The 25,249-nt window shown below is 33.5% G+C and overlaps 1 protein-coding gene across 31 annotated transcripts in view; it reads right to left on the minus strand.

Annotated features, from left to right (window-relative positions):
- The window catches only part of SOX6 (SRY-box transcription factor 6), a 583,500-nt gene that overhangs the window by 245,005 nt on the left and 313,246 nt on the right, over positions 1-25,249 (minus strand). For all 31 annotated transcript variants that reach the window (XM_034646122.1, XM_034646128.1, XM_034646121.1 and 28 more), the window contains one exon: positions 874-963. In XM_034646122.1, coding sequence (XP_034502013.1) covers positions 874-963 — 90 coding nt within the window. The remainder of the gene's footprint in view (positions 1-873; positions 964-25,249) is intronic.

Consider the following 25,249-nt stretch of genomic DNA (forward strand, 5'->3'; position numbering starts at 1 on the left):
TTTAGGGAAGAACCTCCTGACTGACAGAGAAACTTAATTCTTAACATGTTTCAAAATAATAGCGTCAATCACACATCTTCAGAACTAAAGATGCTCATCCTCATCAAGGTCAGAGGTCACGAAAAGTTAAATCCTATGAAATCTGCTTGACATTAATCAATCTATGATCCTATGGGTATGTTAATAGAAAACAGTGACCACCATTTATCCTCCTGAGTGTTTTCTAAGTGCCAGCAACTGTTCCAAGCTTTACTTGCATTAATCCTCTTAATGAGCCTATGAGGTAGAACTCTTACTCCCCCATTTTAGATACAAGGAATTCGAAACATAGAAAAGTTCAGTGACTTGCCCAAAGTCACTCAGCTAGTAAGTGATAGAGCCAGGACTTGAAAAAGATAACCAAGCCTCAGAATCCACCCATAAACCATTATGTACAACACATTCTATAAACTCTTTTTATAGATGCTACCCTTGACCCTTTTGGACCAGAAGAAATTCAAATTAATGATTTGGATTCATAAATTAAGCCATTATTATGATTTCAAGAGGAAAGACTAAAATTATCTTTAACTAATTTTGTTCTTCATCTTTTGACATTTGTTTCTTTTTGATACCTTTCTGTTGAGTAAATTAATGAAGCAATTTATCTTATAATTTATATGTTTATAGACTAATAAAAAGAGAAGGCAAAAATTTCATTCTGTAAGCATTATAAAGAATAAAAGTTCAAGGACACACTATATATTTACCCTCTCATTTATAAACAAATATTAGAGGTAAGAATTTAATGTTAGGGTACAGAGATCAGCAAGCATGTTGTTATACAAAATAACATTCTCTACACTGATATGTTTGATATTTCATCTATTGTACCTTTAATTTCTCCAAGAAGTTCACTGGTATTTAGTCTTTCCATTTTTTCCTTCCAATCTTTTGAAAGTAGCTTTTCCATGCAGGAGGAATCTATTAGAGTAAAAAAATAAGTATTAAAAATATTACATATGTATTTTTTTAAGTGTTAAAATATTACAAATCCAAAAAGCCAGTTTATGGAGAAATTCTCTCACTTAAAAATGATCAAAGCTATTTTTCATTGTTGTTTTAACCCTAGGATACAGACAATTATATTACTTTATCTATCACAAAATACCACAACTAAATTTATTTTTACCAGAAGATTATTTGAACTAGTCCCAGGAAAAAAGATAATGCATAATAATTTTATCTTGATATTATAAATATAATTCTATTAATATTCAGTCAGCATTTATCATTTCTTAGACTGATAGGACAGAAAAGGGGGCTCTTTCCTATGATAGGTTTAAGTTTAGATGTTGTTCCTTTTAATCCAGGTGATACATTTTTTAAGTCTGAGCAAAATTCATGTGCTCTTCAGGAAGAATGACAGATCTTCAAGGGACAAGAAATCAACCAGGGTGTAACCACTTAGTCCTTTAAAAAAGAAATAAAATATGGCAATTTTTGTAAAATACCCATTTAGAGAAAAACCCAAAGGAAAAAAAAGTCAAGATGTTCTCTGTCCCTCAGTAATAAAAACTACTAAAACTTTTCTCTTATATAGAAAGAGATATATATTCTCATAAAGGAAGTACTCAGTTAAACACTATTTGCCCTACTGCATATCTAAATAACTTACTAGATTATAGGAGTGATTATACTTGTTTCTATAAAGATTCATAAAGATTACAGAAATTTAAATTTTAGAATGTCCTAATAATTAGCAAAATTTTCTCAATGAGTTATTTTTTCTCTCTATTCAAATGGGTTTGCAACTACAGCTACTGCTTACAACTATTTATATATATCTTTTAAGCTTCAAATCTTAACAAATAGGCCATGTTTCCAAAAGGGCATGCAGATTTAAATACTAAATCCTCAGTGCAAAGCACACTCCCATTAAACGTTAACATTCCAAGTGTCAAAATTCTGATAACTTCTTTTTAAAATCATATTTAAAATAGTTACTCCAAATCCAAATGCCTTTCCTCTCCCATATCAGTACCTATCTCTTTAGCATTTTCCCTTACATTTTTTTTCTCCAACTTCTAAATCCTTCTTGAATTTTTCAGAATGACAGTAAGGTCAAGATGGATCTAAAGGGTTTTAGAAACTAGATAAACTTTAGAAAAAGACAGTGAGCCCTGGGTAAGAGATGAGAAGACCACTGCATCGTTGGAAAGTATTGGTGAAAACAATTAACATTTGTCCATGACATGATCAATCAATCAAGGAATGGATGGAATCCAGATCAGTGTGTCGTGAAATGGCTGATGAAGAACACCAACCATACTAGCTCGCTATCACAGAAGCTAAAATTCGTTCTAAGTAGAAGTCAGTTTGATTCTATTCAGTGAAAGCTCACCACCCGTTCCCTTCCTTCTTCCCTCTATCTTTCCCACCTTCTTTTCTTCTATTCTTTCCTATTAATTATTTTTTTAGGCTTCAACAAATGATCTACTATCATGATTAGTAATTGGATACTGAGTGACCTTCCAAAAGGACCTACGTGCATATGCATACACCAGTTTGCATTTAATTTCCAAAATGGTCTCTTGCTTTTATTTTAAATTCAAAAACAAGGTATATACGTTGTTCTATACATATTTTGTTTTTATGCTAAAGTAATAAAAATGATAATACTAAATTTGGGAGTTAAGAAGTAAATCGGCAAAGCCATAAATAACAGAGATTAGTTTTTCCCAAATTGGGTTTAAATTTCTGAGAGAGCGATATAACATCAGATCATGGATAAGAACAATCAACAAAATGTCTTCAAGTTCCTATACCACCCAGTTCTGTTAGTGCTTTTTCTTTTTTAACCCTTTCATACATGTTGTAACATTGCACTAAACTGATAATCACGGATATAAATGCTAAAGCCTAATTTGTTTGGTTCAAATTTGAGTTGAGAGCATATATTATAATAGTAAAAAACAAAAGCCCAATTTACTAGTAATGATCATAAATTCAGAGCAAGTTCATAAACTAGGATTAGATACACACTAAATGTAAAACAGGCTAAAATATGTCTCTCATTTCTATAAATAGACCTGAAATCTTTCAGAGCTCCAGGAAAAGAATGCTGAAGCTTCATGGGAGAAAAATAGAACTATATGGACAACAGGAACACACACTGCAAACATAAATCAGACCATGTGTACACAGCTTCACATAAAAGCTACTCATTAATAAAATGGTTAATAACATCAAAGCATTTCACATTCCTATTAAAAAATTAATCCTCACCGTAATGCTGAGTTAATCTAGTTAATATGAGTTCCCATTTCAGTAGAAGAAACTGAGGGGAAAAAAATAAAGCAGACTTTCCATGTCTATATTTATAACTCGTCAAACTATTTAGTAACAATCACTGATTGCCTTTAACTACAGGACAATAGAAGTCAGCCTTATCAATTTAATCTCGATTCTAAGAGATTTCAGGAAGATTCAAAACTCAGGAAGTCTCTTGAAAAACTCTCAGCTTTCTCACCTAATTATCTGACTGCCAAACTTCAAAGGGCATGCCACAATTAGGATTAAGCATGCTCCAGACTATAATGTAAAGCAAGTAAGATGAGGGAAAAAAGGCCAGGAGATACAGATTGTTAAATACCACACAGGTGAAGGACACTACTGCCACCACTGAGAGGTTTCTGACTTGGAATGAGGAAATATGTAACAGATAAAGTTGTAAATGAAAATTTACATTTTCAAATTTCCCACTCCGAAACAATATCCAGGTAAGGGTGCAAATTAAAAGTATGTATTCATCCTCTGTGTAGCACATTCTTCAACTACATTAACAAGACAATACTAGCTTTACGGAGGTAATTGATCAGATCAGACTTTACCCCATTCCTATCACTTACAAATGCAAAAACCAAAGAGGTCAGAATAAGTCAAGAAGTCCAGTTTGTATTCCGTACAGGGGAAGAATAAGACCACACAGACTGGCTTTAACTCAGTAGTCATGGAGGATTCCAAAAGGAATAAAAGGACTGAATATCACCTAGATATTCTTGGATTATTTGACACAGAAAAATATGTTTTAGACAACTGAGTTGAAAACAACTAATATACTTACAGTAGTTCTGCAGTTCTCAAAACGTGAAACAATATATAGCATGTCTTACTATGATTATTCAAATTCTACTATTTTGACTGAGTTGTCTTCAGCTAAAAAATAGGAGAGGAACTACATACATTTTGGAAATTAAGAGAAAGAACCACAACATTACAAAATTTTTAAAAAATGTCACCATGATATGTACATATTAAAAAGAATGTAAGCCATAATATTTCAGCATAAAAGTGGAAAATGCCAAAATTAATTCATCTTACTTTGAAAAAATTAGTGTCTATAAACTAATACATATTCAGTGAAATGCAGGACTCTATTACATTTATCTTCTCTAATTTTTGTAAATAATGTGATTAAAATAAGACTCAAAAATCAAAAGCTGGACTTCAGTTCTTGCCTATATTTTAATCAAGGGCGTAAAATTAATTTTCAGTCACATGGTTTTTTGTTTTTCTCTTTTTCTTTGCAATTAAGTTTTTCAAGAAACTTCTTCTAAAGAAAAAAGTAAAAACAAGATTCAGAAATAATTTTTAATACATATCCTACATAATAGATTGCAAAGCAACATTTCTGCTATGTAAGTATCTAGGTTTCAGGCCAGGTAAGTCAAGAATGCTTTATCATGCTAACAATTTCACCACACAAGAGAAATTTGAAGTGAGAGTATGTGAGATATTTATTTCCTAACCTGTTTGATATATCTTAGGAACAATTTTAAATTATTCCTAGTTAAACAAAGCCACTGCAGTATTAACTCCTATTCTGCACAAAGTGAAGGTATTTAAAATGTGTCCAAGAGAGTAAATAAATAAATCACTGTTAAAACTAAAGCGTGGGTATTAAGGAAGGCACGTAATGCCTGGAGCATTGGGTGTTATATGCAAACAATGAATCATGCAACACTACATCAAAAACTAAGGATGTACTGTATGGTGACTAACATAATTAAAAAAAAATCTAAAGCATGGGGGAATAGGAAAGAATAATGGGAAAAATTTTTAGGGCACAGGTACTTTAAAACAATTTGCCTGTAAGTAAACACTATTCCTTTTGCTTCAAAGTGATAAGAGTTATAAATGCTAAAACATTAGAAACATGACATGAAAATACCTTTAAAATATTTTAGTGAGGAAAAACAATGACTTTTGCCCCAGTATGCAGATTTCCTCCTGCTTTATGAAGTCTTTTAAGAGAATATTAAATCAATTCCTTTCATTTTTACTGTAAAAATCATACATTTCAAATACAATGAATTTTCTATGTATTCAAGAACAATGATGACTTATCAAAAGTACCTTTGACCTTGGTTTACAAGGAGTTCTGACTACAGATATATTTATACTCCTGCTGATCATCCATCCCACATTTTTCATTAGGAAACAGAGACGCACATGCCAGTTACTGTACATTTTTCCACAGTGACAAGTGCTCCACAATACAGTGGGATAAAATTGGAGCTTGGAGAGCTTGAAGAGCACTCTTAAATTTTAATTAAAACCCTCCAAGCTCACTAAAAATAATTAGACACTAAAATGTGCCAGTTTTATTTTGAAGTCACTATAACGTACAAAGCACACTCCCTGACGACTGCTCGTGCTGTCCTTCTCTCTCTCCCTCTCTCCAATGAAACAACTGATTTTCCAAATACGAACAAGGGGGTATAAATAGAGGCTGTTTTCAGGCCTGTTCTTCATGCTGGGAAGCTGACAGAAAAGACAGCAGAATGGGTTTTTCAGACTGCACCAGATGAACCTAGAATAACTTGCCTAACAGAGTTCGAATCACTGACAAACTCTAGATAAAATTCAGTCTGCAAGAAACACGAGTTATATCACTGATCTTTTTTGATCCAAAAGCCAAACCTTTAACCTCTTAAATGTTTTTGCTATCTTAAAATATCTCATACAATGCTATATTCCATCCTATTTTTAGCCAAGCAGCAAGAGAAAGCATGCCTTTCCCATACAGCAGGGCAATGATATAAACATCAACACAGATGCTCTGCCAGGAAGAGCTGGACTTCTCAAGCACTTGATCATTAAGGAATGCACCAACTGTTTGGGATAATCTCGTGCCAGCTCCCCTTTTGCTCCACACTCCCCTCTGGGAGTGGCCAATCTTGTCCTGGTCCTAATTTTTCATTTTACTCCTCCATAGCACCCCCCATCCCCAAAAATATGAGAAATGGCATTTATGCCTAGCAATGAAAAAGCAGGCTCACTTCCCCAAACAGACCAAAACTTTAAAACAATTAACCCTCCCCTCTTCTTTCAGATAAATTACTAAGTATAAAATGCAATCTGTTTCCTTTGTTTATTCAATATGAACAATTTGTAAATGACTCAAGGATAAAATTCAGAAAATGTTGTGCTAAATTAGAACCATTATAAACATGCTAATGACTCAATGCTTGAGTAAAACATGCATGATCGGTGTGAAGAAATAGAGTTAGTTTCTGTGAAATTCTGTTGTGCTGCCTTAAAATGATTTGGTCATTAAATCAGATATTTTTCCTTCCAGGAAAAAATGTTAATTCCACAGCCACTTTAGTAGATAATATACTGTGAGTGTGTATGTATGTGTGTGTGTGTGTCAATGGGGGGTTTGGAAATGTCATTAGAACTGTTAGATGCAAGATTTTGGCATATTCATAAGGGAGAAAAAGATCCACACTTGAAACCTGGCAGAAATACACATACAGACATCGCATTAGGTGCAATATTCTCTTTGCACTGTTTTTATCTACCGAAGTCTTTGATAATTTTTTATGGGACTCCCTTAAAATTGGCACTTAAGATACATTCACGGAAGCCACATTGTTCTATGCAGGTAAGAGGTGTATGTTTCATCTGCTTTCCAAGGTTGCTTAGCACCTAGAATAGTACCAGAGGGATCACTCAAAACCAAATTTCTCTCCCATATCCATCAAAGTACAACTACTTCCAATGCCAATACAGAAAAAAGGGAAACATCCAGCAGGTGATTCAGAGGCTCACAGCCTACTGCTGCAGCTGAAAGAAATTTTAGTGGTCATTAAGACCAACACCCTCATTTCAAAAACGAGAAAACAGAGTCAAGATAAGGAAGTCATTTGCCTTACCCAAGGTCAAACAATTGGTGACAGAGCCCTGACTCCAGTTCCATGCTGGTTTTACTGAAATTACTATTTAAATCATATTTGAACATCAGTTTTATAGTCTCTACACCTTAGCATCAATTGTAAAAAATGAATAATTACATCTATTATTGTTTCAGACACAGAGGGAAGCACTCTAGTTCTTTGGGGAGGGGCACTACAAATTCAAGGTACTGCAGTGAAAAGTCAATAGTGTTCAAAGAGCCAGTTCTCCCATACACACTCCATTATGCTGGTCTTCTTGTTCCTTCATATTGCCTTTTCCTTAATGCCTTATCTTGGTTTGAACTAAGAGCTTTCCTTTTCTGAATATCATCCACTAAGGAATAATTAAGATGCTGCTTAAAAATACTACTGAACTTAAAAAGTAATCCCTTCCAAATTAGGTTTTATCTTCACATACAAGAAGTAAATGTGCAGCCTGAGACCTTGGTTTTTCACGGTAGCTCATTGCCCACGATACCTTCAAATTTACTACAATTTTAACAAGTAAAAATGTCCCATTAGAAACTACAGCTATCCATATTAATAAAATTATTACTCATCATGACCTCCTCTCATGACCCTCCCTACGTTCTGCTGCACCGTTGCCAAAGGCTAAGGTATTCAAACCATATAACACGGGACGCTTTTCTTTGGGCTCTACAAACGTTTCATTCTTACATTTTCACTAATTTAACTGCTTTTTAGAAACTGTATTAGACTGTGGAAACAATAACTTCGGTGTCCTGTATTCTTTCTTTCTTTCAGTTTCTTTGGAGAAATGTTTCTGAATACCACTATCGTCCTGATGGAGTTGTCAATCACAGAGCTCTACCGCCGGCCTCCTACGGCTCCTCCTAGTCACACAGAGAGTAATTTGACCCAATCAGAATTCTCTGCTGGAACTATGTGGAAAGGCTTTCTCTTAAGCTCAGGTTGGAAACTATAAACATGTGGGCCTGGGATTGTCATGCCCATCTTCTCTGGCACATGGAGAGTGCCTGTGTGAAATAAGAGTGAATGAACTCAAAAATACAAAGAAAAAAGGCAGGAAAGAAGATAAACAAAATCTTTACATCATGTTAGCATACTCACATCTAAGAAAGCAAAAGCCAAATGCTGTTCCTGAGCTTCTTGGTAATGTAAGCCAATAGAGTCCTATTTTTGCTTAGTTTGAGTTGGGTTTCTGCCCATTGCAACTTAAAAAAATAAATCTAAACAATATGAGAACCATAACAAAAACTGTCATACTTACTCAAATCTGTTATATTCCAAATTGTAACACACTGGAAATCACCAACGCATTAACTTGTACTACCAGGTTAAAACATTTATTATGCAAATCTTGAAATAAACCTCTGCTTTATTGAACGATATGTAATGACTTTAAAGTAAACTGCTATAGGGGTACCTGGGTTATAGGGGTACCTGGGCGGCTCAGTCGGTTAAGCATCTAACTCTTGATTTCGGCTCAGGTCATTATCTCAAAGTCGTGAGATCAAGGCCCTTTTGGGGCTCTGTATTCAGTGAGGAGTCTGCTTGAGGATTTTCTCTCTCTCTCTCTCTCTCTCTGTCTTCCCCCTGCCCCTCCCCCACCTCTCTAAATAAATAAATAAATAAATAAAAGACAGCTGTTGTAGGACTGCTATTTACAATTATTTAGCTATCTAAATTAGGATTTTCTAAACATGATGCCACCAAAAGAAAATATAGCAGATAAAGTGGAAGCTGGGGCTCATTAAAAACAAAAAACCAAAACCAAAACAAACAAACAAACAAAAAAACAATGAAAAACTCCCATCTAAAATCAGCAAGCCCCAATTTCAGTTTTGTGTTCATCAAAATAGCTTCATGTTCTGGCTAATTGACTTTATATTTAATATTATACAATGAAATTATAAAATAAGTGGTTGTTTTTATGAACTATCCTTTCTTATCTGTCTTATTTCTATATAGGTAATTCATAAAAATAAATTTAAAACAAAGTTATACTTCTTAAATTGGTTTTAAGCCCCCTCCATAATTTGGCCCTAGTGATTCACCTCTTATTATCCTTCTTACATGAAACTTTTCATTCTGTTCAAGTAAGTACACTAAATATATATTGCTCTTTTGTACAAAACTTGTGCTTTTTCACTTCACCTTTGCTCATGACATCCTCCTGATCTGAATGTCTCCCCAGTTCTTGATGCTTTCTAAAAACTCTCCTATTCTGCAGGGCCTACATCATTAAATACCATCTCCTCAATTAAGCCTTGGAAATTCTCATTCCCCGAGAAGCAAAATAAACTTGCTGAGCATATATTATCTGTCAGGCACGTGCTTTTTATATTCTGTTCATGGATCAACTCATTAACTATGAACTTCACAACTCTTTTTTACATCTATCAGTGTTATTACTTATCAATTTTACCACCATATGATTAAGTATACGATCAAGTTCATACTGCATTACCCTAACTAAATATTAAGTTCCTTGATGGTCAAGAAATGTTTCTGATACAACTTTGTATTCTTCCATAATACTTAACCCAGAACTCTGCTCATAGTAAGTACTAAAATAAATTCCTTAATATACTAAAAAAAAAAAAAGTCACTTTTTTGTGTAAACAACAGGACTACTTTGCTTTTTATAGTTAATCATATTGATGTATAATTGAATATACACATATAATAAGTACAGTCATTTTAAATGTAAATTCTATGAATTTTGTCTAATTATATATTCATGTGCCTGTCACCCCAAAGAAGACAATAGAACATTTCCGGAAGAGTTATCTTATGCTCTCTTTCAACGATCCATAATCCTAGCCCTGGGCAACCACTGAACTGATTTCTTTACTATAGAATAGTTTTGCCTACTCTTGAATTTCTTAGAAGAGTATGAAAGTATACAGTAGCTACTTTTTTTGATACAAATTAAAATTTTTGAGGTTCAAAATCATGTTGCAACATGTGTTAGCAATTTGGTCCTTTTTGTTAATGGGTAGATTTCCATTGTATAAATACACAACTTGTTTATCCATTTATCTGTTTATGGACATGAGGGTTTTTCCCACTTTTGAGCTATTAGAAATAAGGCTAATATAAATACTGATTCATAATCTTTTTATTAATGCCTCTTTTTTCCCTCTAAAAATGGAATTTCTTCTAAAAGTAGGGGTGTTTTGTGCCTGAATTTATTTTTTTTTTAAGATTTTATTTATGTTTTTAATTTAGAGAGAGTGAGCAGGGGGAGGAGCAGAGCTGAGGGAGAGGGAAGGGGAAAATTCTCAAGCAGGCTCTTCACTGAGCACTGGGCCCATGAGGGGGCTAGATCTCCAGCTGGGAGATCATGACTGAACCAAAACCAAGAGTCAGAGAGTCTTAACCAACTGGGCCACCCAAGTGCCCCTATGCCTGACTTTATAAGAAGCTGTCAAAAAGTTTTCCAAAGTGGTTGGATCGTTTTACACTACTAAGAACAAAGTGTGAGATTTCTAGTTGCTTTATTTTCTCATTAACACTTCTTAGTATGTTAATTGTAGGCATTCTAGTTTTGCCTTAGGGAGTTTTAAGAGTAATTTATATATTTAAACATATATTATAAGCTACACATTTATAATACATATTATATACATATAGTTAAGAGTTACCTATATAAATGTGATATATACTTTTGTCAGATATATGTATTGTAAATATTTTATCTGGTCTGCAGTATGCCTTTTTATTTTCACAAGGTGTATTTTGAGAAGCAATAGTCATTTACTTTGATGTTATCCAATTACCAAGTTTTTCTTTTTGAGCAGTGTTTTCTTGGTACCATCTAAAGAATCTTTTGCCTCCACCAAGATCACAAAGCTATTCTCCTGTGTTTTCTTCTAAAGCTTTATATTTTAGCTTTATATTTACATCTATAATCCACTTTGACTTATTCTGTGTGTGTAAGTCTATTTCTAGATTGTTTGCTCTATTGATCAATTCATTATGCTTACACCATACCAAACTATTTTGATTATTGTAGCTTTAGAGTAAATCTTGAAATCACATAGAATAAGTTCTCCAAATTTGTTCTTCTATTTGAAATTTATGTTGGCTATCTTAGGTCCTTTGCATTTCCATATAAATTTTAGAAGCAGGTCCCCTGTCCAAAAAAAAGAAAAGAAAAGAAAAAAGACCTTGGATTTTTACTGTATTTATCTTGAATACATTTTAATCCTGTATTACTTTTAATATATTTAGGGGCACCTGGATGGCTCAGTCAGTTGAGCATCCGACTACTGATTTCAGCTCAGGTCATGATCTCAGGGTCCTGGGATCAAGCCCCATAGGGTCGGGCTCTGTACTCAGCAGGCAGGGAGCGTGCTTACAGTTCTCTTTCTCCTTGTCCCTGCCAATCCTCCCTGACCCCTGTACTCTCTCTCTCTTAAAATAAATAAATAATCTTAAAAAAATAATATCTTCAAAACTATGAAATTTCCCTTAAAGTACTGTTTTAGCTTCGTCCCACATATTTTGGTAGGTTTTGTTTTCATTATCATTCAGTTTAATGTATTTTATAATTTTCCTTGTTCTTTCTTCTTTGGTATATGACTTATTTAGAAGTATGTGGTTTAATTGCAAAATATTTGGGAATTTCTAAAATTCCCTTTTATTATCTATTTGCAATTTATTCCCATTGTGTTCAGAGAATATACTCTACATAATTTCCATCTTTTTATATTTATTGTGACTTGGTTTATGGCCCAACATATGTTTTATCTTATAAGATGTTCCATATTCATTTGAAAAGAATAATTATTCTGTGGTTTTTTAGTATAATGGTCTATCAATGTCAATTAGCCTAAGTTGATTGATAGGGTTGTTCAGGTCTTTGGATTTTCTGTTTGTATGTTTTTTTCCCTTCAAATTCTGAAAGATGATTATTGAAATCTCCAACAATAATTGCATTGTACATCTCTCTTTTTTTTCCTTCCAATTCTGTCAAATTTTGCTTCATGTATTTTGAACCTCTTCATGTTTAGGAATTTTATGTCTCCTTGATGAATTGACTCTTTAAGCATTATGAAATACTTTCCTTTATCTCTGTAATATTTCTTTTTCTGAAGTCTACTTTTATGCTATTATAGCCACTTCAGCTTTTTCATCACCAGTGTTTGTATAGTGTATCTTTGCCCACCCTTCTATTTTTAACCTATTAACATCTTTATATTTACTGTATTTCTTATAATCAGTATATTAGTTAAATCTTTTTCAATATGATATGACAATCTCTATCTTGTAAAATTATTACAATCAGTCCATTTACATTTAATTATTGTTAATAGAGATTAAGTCTACCATCTTGGTATGTTTTCTATATTTTTCATCTATATTTTGTTCCTTATGTCCTCTTTCCCTGACTTTTGATTAATTTATATTTTTAGAATTTTATTTATCTTCTCTCTTGATTTATTACCTATACCTTGGTTTCATTATTTTAATGGCTAATCAAAGATTTTCAATATATGGGGCACTTGGGTGGCTCAGTCAGCAGAACAGGCAACTCTTGATCTTGGGGTCGTAAGCTCAAGGCCCATGTTGGGTGAGGAGATTACTTAAAAATAAAATCTTTTTTTTTTAATTAATTTATTTGACAGAGAGAGAGAGAGAAACAGCCAGAGAGAGAGAGAGAACACAAGCAGGGGGAGTGGGAGAGGAAGAAGCAGGCTCCCAACAGAGCAGGGAGCCCAATGCTGGGCTCAATCCCAGGGCCCCGGGATCACACCCTGAGCTGAAGGCAGATGCTTAACAACTGAGCCAGTCAGGCGCCCCTAAAAATAAAATCTTTTTAAAAAAATTCTTGGCAAAAGATTTTCAATATATATCCTTACTTGCAACAATATACAAACAAATTATATATTACTTCAAATATAATGTAAGAAACTTAAAACTGCCCCCCATCTTTTGTGTTATTGTTGTCATATATACTACTTTTATGTTATAAATTCCATAATACATTGTTATTGTTTTTGCTCTATAGTCAATTATAACTAAATTAATTATTAGAATTACAAATGTCTCTTATCTTTGCCTTCAGATATACCATTTCCAGTACTCCTCATTTCTTTTTTAAAATCTAAATTTCCATCTTCCTTCAGCCTGACAAAATTGTTTTTAATTTTTTGTGGTGAAAATATACTAGCAGTTAATTCCCTGACTTTTGCCTGAAATATCTTTATTTCAAATATTTTTGCTAAATAATGAATTATAGGTTAAAATATTTTTTCTTCCTTTAGGACTCCAAAAGATGTCATTGCAATATTTTTCACTTGTATTTTTCCCATGTGAAGTCAGGGATAATCTCTTTGTACTGCTATAAACAATGTGTCTTTGGTCGCTTTTAAGACTCTCTTTTGTTAGTTTTCAGCAATTTCATTTTGGTATGCTTTGATATACATTTTTCTTTGTGTTTATCCTCAAATCTGGATGTTTATATTTTTTGACAAATTTGGAATTTTTTCAGCCATTATTTCTTCAAATATATACACACACACACACACTTTTTGGGGGGGTGTCTATCACCGTTAAGTACTCTAATTGCACAAATGGTACATCATTATTTCTCATAAGCTATGAAGCTTTGCTCATTTTTTTTTATCCCCGTGCTTCTGTTTGGATGGTTTTGATTGCCCAGTCTTTAGTTTCACTTATCTTTTCATCTACAGTTAATTGTTTGCATTTATTTATGAGATTTATTTTTAAATCTCAGACACCATATTTTTCACTTCTTGAATTTCTATATGCTCTTTTTTATTGTTTCCATTTCTCTTTATGTTCATATTTTCCTTTAAATCCTTGAATATATTTATAATAGCTATTTAATTTTTTATCAAAGTATAATTAACATACAGCATCATTTTCAGATGTATAATGATTCAACAATTCTGTATATTTCTTAGTGTTCAACAAGATAACTGTATTCTTCACTCTTTTATCCCTTCCCCTACCCACCCACCTTCTGACAATCAGCCGTTGTTCTCTGTATTCCACAGTTGATTTTTCTGTTTGTCTCTTTCTTTCTTTCTTCGTTTGTTTCCTAAATTCCACGTGAGTGAAATCATATTGCATTTGTCTTTCTCTGACCGACTTATTTCACTTAGCATTATGCCCTCTAGGTCCATCCGTGTTGTTGCAAATGGCAGTATCTCATTCGTTTTTATGACTACGTAATATTCTATTGTGCATATCTATCTATCTATCTATCTATCTATTATATATTCATAAGATTTCTTCTTTATCCATTCATCTACAGATGGATATTTGGGCTGCTTCCATGTCTTGGCTATGATAAATAATACTGCGATAAACACAGGGGTGCATATATCTTTTTGAATTAGTGTTTTCCTTTTCTTAGGGTAAATGCACAGTAGTGGAATTACTGGATCATATGGTAATTCTATTTCAATTTTTTGAGGGAAACCTCCAAGCTGTTTCCCACAGTGGCTGCACCAATTTGCATTTCTACTGACAGTGCATGAGAGGGTTCCTTTCTCACCACATCCTCATGAACACTTGTTATTTCTTGGTTTTGATTTTAGCCACTCTGACAAGTGCAAGATGATATCTCATTGTAGTTTTGATTTGCACTTCCCTAATGATTACTGATGTTGACCATCTTTTCATGTGTCTGTTGGCCATTTGTATGTCTTCTTCAGGAAAGTGCCCAGTTAGGTCCTCTACCCATTTTTAATTGGATTTTTTGGGGGGGGGTTGTTAAGCGGTGTACGTTCTTTATATATTTTAGGTATTAGTGCCTTATTGGATATATCATTTGCACATATCTTCTTCCATTGAGTAGATTGCCTTTTTGTTTTGTTGATCGTTTTCTTTGCTGTACAAAAAGCTTTTCCTTTTGGTGTAGTACCAGTAGTTTAATTTTGCTTTGTTTCCCTTGTCTGAGGAGACACATCTAGAAAAATGCCTCTATGGCCAGTGTCAAAGAGAATACTGCCTATGTTTTCTTCTAGGAGAATTATGGTTTCAGGTTATAATAGCTATGCTAAAGTCATTTTCATTGTTAATTCTATCATCTCTGTAATTTCAGGGTCTCTTTCCAGTGACCAACTTTTCTCATGCTTATAGGCTTATGTTTTCTTGCTTTTTCATATGATGTCTAGTATTTTTACTGGATACTGGACAATATGTATATTACATTTTTGAGTGTTTGGAATTTGTTCTTTTCTTTCCAGTGGTTTGAATTTTCTTCTGATGGGTATCCATTTTCTCATAGATCATCTTAATCAATTTGAAGCTTCTTTTTAAGCTCTTTAATAATGGGTCTACCCTTTTTTTCTTATTATTTGTTTGTTTGTTTGTTTATTTATTTATTTAGGTAATCTCTACACCCAGCATGGGGCTCAAATTCATGACCCGGAGATCAAGAGTCACATGCTCTTCCAACTGAGCCAGCCAGGAGTCCCTAGAGTCCCTTTTACTCTAGGGATAATTTATTCTCATTCCAAAAGTATGGCTTTTGTGCGTCTCCACTGAATGCCCTGAGTGTTTAATAAGGACACTCCACTGTAGCAAGTTAGAACTTAAATAATGTCTCCCAATAATGTGTGAACCCTGATAGTTTTGCAGTTTGGTAGTTTTTCTTTTTCAGGTAGTTGTTCTTTGTTGAGCCTCTTATATTCAAACTCTATTTAGGTGCAGCTAAGTGTTCAGCCAGAAACTCAAAAGGACCCCAGAGAAGATTTTTGAAGTCTCCTCTGTATAGTTCCCTTCACTCTCAGACATCCACCTGCAAATTATAGCCACTATAATTTCCCAAAACTATGATGACTGTTCGGTTCAGTAAGGCTTCTCTACAGTACTTGGGTTGGCTCTCCCTGCATCAGGGTCTGGAAAATGCCACCAGATAGAAAGCCAGAATAATCTTATGGCTCATTTTGTCTTACTCCCCTCATAGATTATAGTCTGTGCCTCTTGTTTTCTAAGTTCTTAAAACAGTTGTTATATATAGTTGATCAAAATCTCTTGTTTATCTTAGAAGATTAAGTCCCTATTTAAACAACATGATTAGCTTGCATTAATTAATTGCCATATATCAAACACTATGCCCAATAATTCACGTAATATATTTATTCAAGTGCCCACGGAAAATTATTTAAATAGACCACATGTTGAGTGATAAAGCAAGTCTAAGCAAATTTCAAAGAATTGAAATCATGGAAAGCATGGTTTTGATCACAAAAGAATCAAATAGAAACAGGTAATAGGAAGTTGACTATAAAATCCCTAAATCAGGATTTAAGCAACACATTTAATCTATGACACAAAATTTAAATTGCAACAAAAATTAGATATTTTGAACCAAATTATAATAAAAATCTGACATATCAAAAATTATGTCAGATAATGCAGTTACTAAAACTTTAAATGCAAATATTATAAAAACAAAAAAGTTGAAAGTTAATTACCCAAGCTCCCTCTTAATCTAGAAAAAATACACCAAATAAACCCCCAAAAAGGGATGATGATGAATACATCTCAGAGCATAAGTCAATGATCTAGAAAACTGTGGTCCAATAGAAAAAAGATCAACAAAATTAAAAAATAGTTCTTTGAAAAGATTAATGAAAGTAATAAACCTTCAGCAAGACTGATCAAGTAATAAAGAAAGCAGAATATTAGTATCAGTAATGAAAAAAGAGACATAACTATATGTTCCTACAGATATTGATAATAATAAGATATATTGAACTTTATTCTAATAAATTTGAAAATCTGGATAAAACAGAAATATTTCCTGAAAAATACACTTATTAAAATAGAAAATCAAAAAACAGTTTTATATTTGCTAAAGATATTAAGTTTATAATTAAAAGCCCTCCCACAGAGGTGACTCCAGAGCCTGATTGCCACACTGGTGAATTTTTCCAAACATTCAAGGAAGAAATATTACCAATATTATACAAACTCTTCAGATAATAAAATAAGAGGAAACACTTCATTTTATGAGGCCAGAAAAACCTCGACAAGTATATTGTAAGAGAAATCTACAGACCAATGTCCCTATATATGCAAAAATCCTCAATAAAATATTAGCAAATATAATCCAACAATATATAGAAAAAGGCCAAAAGGAAATTATTCTAGGAATGCAAATTTGCTTAAAGATTCGAACATTGATATAATGTGCCTTATGATAAAGGTGAAAAACTACACGATCATTACAATAGATGCAGAGAAAACACTTTATAACATTCAGTACCCACCCATGATTTAAAAATAAACAAAGAATTTTGGCAATCTAGGAATAGGTGAGTGCTTCCTTACCTTGATCATACACCCACAGCAAATATCATTAGTAATGGTGAAATACTGAATGCTTTCTTCTAAGTTCAAGAATAAAACAAAACTATCTACTATTACTTCTATTCAACATTATCCTGGTGATCCTAAGTAGAGAAATAAGATAATAAAAAAATGTATATATGGTCAACTTCTGGTGTCCAATCTGGCATTTAAGGAGGTTAGAAGTTGCCCCTGCATTCTGGGGTGCCTGCGTTCTGGTGGCTCAGTCATTAAGCATCTGCCTTTGGCTCAGGGCATGATCCCAAAGTCCTGGGATTGAGCCCCACATCAGGCTCCTCCGCTGGGAGCCTGCTTCTTCCTCTCCCACTCCCCCTGCCTGTGTTCCCTCTCTTGCTGGCTGTCTCTCTGTCAAACAAATAAATAAAATCTTTTAAAAAGAAAAAAAAAAGAAGTTGCCCCTGCATTCTAATTAAAAAGATGAAAAAACTGAAAAATCAACAACTCTTTGGAGATCCATCAGAGAAATCAGATTATATAGCAAATCACTGCTCCAAGTACTGGAGAGAAAGAAAGGTAGATATAGAGAATCACATTACTGGGACAAAAACCCATGAGAAGAAACTTCCATGGGAACCAGTACCTATGTAGGAACTATAATTGACAAATTGCTGGAGGATCATGGTGGGCAAGAAAGTTAAAAACTCCAGGGAGACCCAGTAATAGGGGACCTCCACACTTGTGAGTTTTACCTCAAGCTGGTCTATCAGGTTCCTCAAAGTGAGAATCAGAATATAATCCCCTTTGCACGGGGAGAAGAAAAGAAACCATTTTGAAATGCACCAGAGCATTCTGTTCTTCTTAACAAGACCTGTCCTCAGAAGAAACTATTTGAACAGAGCCTAACATGGTAGGATTTTATCGGAACCTAACCTACCTGGAAAAGTGAAATACTTAACTCCAATTTCCTCTAGCCATGTAGAAGAAGGAAAATACCCAACTCTAGCCAAAGTATCCCATCTAAAGAGGTGGAGTACTACTGAGAAGCAGCACTGGTAAAGTTCACAGTCCAGGGGCACAGGGTCGCTAAAAGACTGAGGCCTACTCACAGGACTAGGAAATGCCTTTCATCCCTCTATGCCTCACCACTAAATTACTAAAGGCCTATTTATCACAGTTTCTTTGATTCATGTCTGCCATGCAACAACAACAACAAAAAATCACAAGGCATACTAAAAGGAAAAAATAAAGAGTTTGAAGAGACTGAACAAGCACCAGAACCAGAATCAGATATGGCAGGAATGTTGAAATTGTCAGACGAAGAATTTTTCAAAACTGTGATTAATATACTACAGGCTTTAATGGAAATAGTAGGCAACATGCAAGAACAGATAATGTAAGCAAATAGATGGAAATTCTAAGAAAGAATCTAAAAGAAGTTATAGAGATCAAAAACTGTAACAGACATGAGGAATGATTTTGATGGTTCATTTATAGACTAAAAACATCTAAAGAAAGAGTCTCTGAGCTTGAAGATGGACAATAAAAACTTACAAAACTGAAAATCAAAGGATAAAAAGACTGGGGGAAAAAATAGACCAGAATATCTAAGAACTATGGGAGAACAAAAGGTGAAAGATATGTGTAATGGGAATACCTGAAAAATAATAAAGAATGGAAAGAAACAGAATTAATATTTTAAGCAATAATGATTGAGAATTCCCCCAAAATAATGTCAGACACCAAACCACAGATCCAGGAAGCTCAGAAAACATCAAGCAGAAAAAAAAATGTAAAAACAAAAACACTAGACCTAAGTATTATATTCAAACTACATAAATCAAAGATAAAGAAAAAAATTTGAAAAAAGCCAGATGGAGGAAACAACTTACCCACATAGAAGAGCAAAGATAAGAATTACATTGACTTCTCTTCAGAAATGAAGCAAGCAAGAATAGAGTGGACGGGGCGCCTGGGTGGCACAGCGGTTAAGCGTCTGCCTTCGGCTCAGGGCGTGATCCCGGCGTTACGGGATCGAGCCCCACATCAGGCTCCTCTGCTATGAGCCTGCTTCTTCCTCTCCCACTCCCCCTGCTTGTGTTCCCTCTCTCGCTGGCTGTCTCTATCTCTGTCAAATTAAATAAAAAAAATTTTTAAAAAAAAAAAAAAAAAAAAGAATAGAGTGGAATGAAAAAATAAAACCACTGACCTGGAATTCTATACCCTGTAAAATTATCCTTCAAAAGTAAAGAAGAAAGATTTTCTTAGACCAAAATATATATATATATATAAATATATAAATATACATATATAGGAATGTGTTGCCAGTAGACCTGGATTTCAAGAATTGTTAAAATAAGTTTTTCAGAGAGAAGAAAAATGATATGTCAGAATCTAAGACCTACATAAACAAAGGAAGAGCATTAGAGAATGAATAAGTAAAGATAAAATGAAAACTTATTTTATTCTTAATTGAACTAACAAATACATTTTTTTCAAAATAATAGTAGCAACAAAGTATTTGAGTGTGTGTGTGTGTGTGTGTGTGTGTGTGTGTGAAATGTCATGGACTATGTTGATTGATTTTTGACTTTGAACCAGCCTTGCGTGCCTGGGATAAATCATACATAAGAATAAACATATATTTATGTATAAGTGAAATGAATGACAGCAATGATACAAGGGATAGGAAGGAGGATCTAGGAATATTTTGCTGTTATAAGGGATTTGCATTACCTATGAAAAAATATAGTGTTTTCAAAAAGTGTAATTGATATTCTAACAAAGGAAAGAAATGGGATGATATAATGTGTTAATTCAAACCACACAAAAGGCAGAGAAAGTGTGGAAGACAAAAATAAGAACAAAGAATAGAGACAATAAATAGAAAACGTGACAAATATGGTAGATAATAATCCAACTATATAATAATCACCCTAAAAGTCAATGGTCTAAATAGACTACTTATAAGATAGAAACTGTCAGAGTTGATGAAAAAATAAGACCCAAAGGTCAAAGTACCTGAAGCAAAAACTGATACTTCAAGAAGAAACAGATGAATCCACCATTATAGCTGGAGACTTCAACACCCCTCTATCAGAAATGGACTGATCCAGCATCAGAAAATCAGTAAGGATAGAGTTGAACTCAACAGATTTACCATTCAACTGGATATAATGGACATGTATAGACTACTTCATCCTATAGTAGCAAATTAAACATTCCATTCTTCTTTTGGGATTTTGACTGAGATCATATTGGACCTAAAAACCAGTAAGGAACAAATGTAATTTTAAATTAAAAACACAATGCATTTCTATTAGTATCATAAAAAATTAAATACTCAGATATAACTCTAACAAAATATGTACAAAATCTATATGAGGAACATTACAAAATTCTGATGGAAAATATCAAAGAACAACAAAATAAATGGAGAGATATTCCATGTTTTTTGTAGATTTTTAAAAATCAAGTTGAGGAAGTTCCCCTCTATTCCAAGTTTGCTGAGAGTTTTTATCATGAATGAGTGGTGGATTTTGTCAAATGCTTTTCTGCATCTATTGATATTATCATGTAATTTTTCTTCTTTAGTATGATAATGTGATGGATTACAAATACTGATTTTTGAATGTTGAACCAGTCCTGCATATGCTAAATAAATCCCATTTAGTTAGGGTATATGATTCTTTTTATACATTGTTGGATTTGATTTGTTAATATTTTGTTGAGGGTTTTGTAGCTATATTCATGAGAGATATTGGTCTGCAGTTTTCTTTTCCTGTAATATATTTGTTTAGGTTTGGTATTAAGGTAATGCTAATTCACCAGTGAACCCAACTGGGTTTAGTTCTTTCTGTTTTGGAAAGTTATTGATTTTTTATTCAATTTCATTAATAGATATAGGCCTATTCAGATGGTCTTTTTCTTTTTGTGTAGTTGTGGCATCATTATATGCAAGGTCTTTTCAGCAAATGGTGCTAGAACAACTGGACAACCATAGGTAAAAAAAACAAATCTAGACATAGACATAGACCTTATACCCTAAAAGTATAACTCATAATGGATTATTCACCTAAATGTAAAATGCAAAACTATAAACTCCTAGGAGATAACATAAGAAAAACCTAGATGGGGTGCCTGGGTTGCTCAGTCGGTTAAATGACCAACTCTTGATTTTGGCTCAGGTCGTGAGCTCTGGGTCATTAGATAGTGTCCCATGTCAGGCTCTGCACTGGGCAAGAAGCCTGCTTAAGGTTCTCTCTCCCTCTCCCTCTGTCCCTCCCTGCCCCCGCTCACACACACTCTCTCTAAAAAAAAAAAAAAAAGGAAAAAGAAAAAACATAGGTGTCCTTGAATATAGCAATGACTTTTCAATCCAACACCAAAGACACAATCAATGAAAAAAATAATTGTTAAACAGATTTCATGAAAATTAAAAACTTTTGTTCTGCAAAAGACAATGTCAAAAGAATGATAAGACAAGTCATTATAAATTTTCAGTTATAAAATAAATAAGTTTTGGGTTTGTAATGTACAATATGGTGATTAGAGTTAATAATGCTATATTGTATATTTGAAAGTTGTTGAGAGAATAGATCTTAAAAGTTCTCATCAAAAGAAAACATAATTTTGTACCTATGTATGAGGACAAATATTAACTGGATTTGGTGATCATTTCACAATATATACAAATATTGATTTATTATATTGTATACCTGAAACTATTATAATGAAGATATAGTGTCAATTATATCTCAAAAAAACAATAAAAATGAATGGCCAAAATAGGAACACCAATGCCTGGAGAGGATATGGAGCAATTGGAACTCTAATTCATTGCCAGTGGGAATGTAAAATATTAAAGCTTTTTGGAAGACAGCTTGGTAATTTCTGGCAAATCCAAACATACTCTTAACTTATGACCCAGCAATCACATTCCTTGATATTCACCCAAATGAACTGAAAACTTATATCCACACAGAAACATGAATATGGATGGTGATAGCAGTTTTATTAATAATTGTGAAAACATGAAAGCAACAAAAATGTCCTTCAGTAGGTGAGTGGATAAATCAACTGTGGTACATCCAGAAAATGGAATATTATTCAGTGCTAAAAAAGATCTCAAGTCATGAAAAGACATGGAAACTTAAAAGCATATTACTAAGTGAAAGAGGCAATCTGAAAAGGCTACATACTGTTTGATTCCAGCTACATAATGTTTGGAAAAGGAAAAGCTATGGAGACTATAAAAAGATTAGCAATTACCAGAGGTTATAGGGGAGAAAGGGATGAACAGAACATAAAGATTTTTAGGGTAGTAAAAGCATTCTGTACAATAATAAAATGGTGGATTGATATTCATTACACATTTGTCAAATCCATAGAATGTACAATATCACAGATGAATCCTAATTTTTAACATTTACATTTTGAATGAAGGGAGAATAAAAGCTAAAATCATGCCTTTGAAAAGAAAAAAAAAGTTGTAGCCACAGAAAGCAACATTAAAGCCTAAATATGCTGCTCTTTCTTATTTTAGAAGGAAACAGGAAAAATGATAGGGAATTCTCAACTAAGCATTGTTCTGTGAAAAGTCCAAACACTGACCAGTTCTCTTGATTGCACAGAACACAAAGGCTTTTTCAATAACCCCCTGCACAGCTTAAAGATGAACTTAATGTGCCTCTCTATCTTCTATTCAAATTAAGCACCAATTACTGGTGTCAGAGGGAATTCAAGTATGAACTACACTGAAAACTGATAATGGTATATGTCTGTAAGTTTGGGCCCTACTGTGAGCATCAAATGTGGGGTTTTGACAATTTCTTACAATTAAATAGCAAGTGAAGTTTGTCAATAATATAGTTCTGAAAATTAGTTCTCAGCATCCAAAGTTTATGCACATTTTTTTGTTCTGAATGAAACTTGCAAGTAGTAGAAAAGTAAGTTCTTGAGATCTAATATACAGCATAGTGATTATAGTCAACAATACTGTATTATAAATTCTAAAGTAGCTGTAAGACTAAATCTTAATTGTTCTCACTACAAAAAAAGTGATACATGATGTGATAAAGGTGTTAGCTAATGCTATGGTGGTAATCATATTGCAATATATAAATGTATCAAATCAACACATCATACACCCTAAGTTTGCATAATGTTATATGCCAATTACATCCCAGTTTTAAAAAGGAAAAGATAGGAAAATATATAAACATAGGCCAAATACTGAACTGAAATGGGGGAGACAATTACCACCAAGATGAACAGAAAACACTCTTAAAATGTCTGAAGCCTAAGCTGAAATGTGGCATGGCTAAACAAACAAAAATAATGAAGCCAGTCTAAAAGTGTGCTCTTTGAAAGTAGAGAGACAATGTATCAGAGTGCAAGTTCTGTAATCATTAGCTATAGCCACAAACAAAAGTGTAATGTTTAAAGAAGAAAGCTGAACACCATATCAATAAACTGTCACAAGGATGATAGTAGCTGTATCTTGGAGTAGCTACATACTAGGCAACATAGTGGTTTTACACATGAAATTCTATTTTATATACAAGTGCTTGAAATATACAGGTATTGTCTTTATTGAAATAAACTGCCCTCAGGACTCACCACAGAAAGAAAAACTGCGGTAACATACTATGGTCAGATCAATGATGCATTGAGATCAAAGTGCAGAGAAAAATTCTTAGGTCTTTCTTGAGTTTGATGTAAGAGACTTGAATGGCAAAATAATTAGTTGCTGAGAAAGAAGATTTTATGGTCTGGATTGGCAGTTCCAAACCCAGAACATCTACCAATCTAATTAGTTACTTACTCTTTAATATCTACTATATTCTCAAAATTCACACCAATCTTGTCAAGCTATCCATTAATAGGTGATTTTTCTCCCTCACAGTCATCTGCCTGTCTTTGTAAGATGTTCTCAAAATCCAAAACTCAAACACTTGCAAGGAAACTAAGATTTTTAATGACTGGAGTTGGGGGTGGAGTGGGGGATTGTTTCAAGTGGATTCCATAAAGGATAAAAACAGTAATAAGATAATAACAATGATGGAGATGGACTCTAAACTTTAAAAGTCTCCAACAAGAGTAGAATGACTAAGAACAGTCTTGATTTCATTCTAATTTGTAATTTCCCAAGGACCCATAGAGTTCTTTAAGATGGAACTTCTTCTGGATCACAATATTAATTAATCATTTCCATTACCTTCCTGACCAAAGCAAAATTTCCAAGAGCTATTACTCTCAACTTACAGTTTCAATTGTACTGTAGAAAGGGAAAGCATTCTTTGCCTCCTGCTTTAAACTTTTGTGAGAAACTACTGTGAGCCACTGAATAAGATCTTTGATACACCTTCAAGTAAGCTGCTCATTAAATATGGAAGAAGGGAAGATCCATGAGCACCTGAGAGTTTGTACATTTGTTTCCTTGTAGTCTTCCAGTAACAGCGACAGGGCACCTGGCATTTCCCATAATTGCAGAATACTGAAACAGAATTTCAGGCCTAAGTAACTTTAGTTTTCTTTACACTGGACCTTCTCCTTAGTCTTTCCTTGTCTTTCGTAACCTTCACCAATTATTTTATAAGATGCATTTCAATTTGGGCTGTCTAATGCACCCCCCATATTAGTTTCAGGTTATGCATTGTTGGCAGGAATACCACAAAAATAATGTTGTGACTTCAGTATCAAAAGGTACATGATATTGACTTAACCTTATTACTCATTTAATTACT

Source organism: Ailuropoda melanoleuca, chromosome 16 (genome assembly GCF_002007445.2).
Source record: "Ailuropoda melanoleuca isolate Jingjing chromosome 16, ASM200744v2, whole genome shotgun sequence".
NCBI lineage: Eukaryota > Metazoa > Chordata > Mammalia > Carnivora > Ursidae > Ailuropoda > Ailuropoda melanoleuca.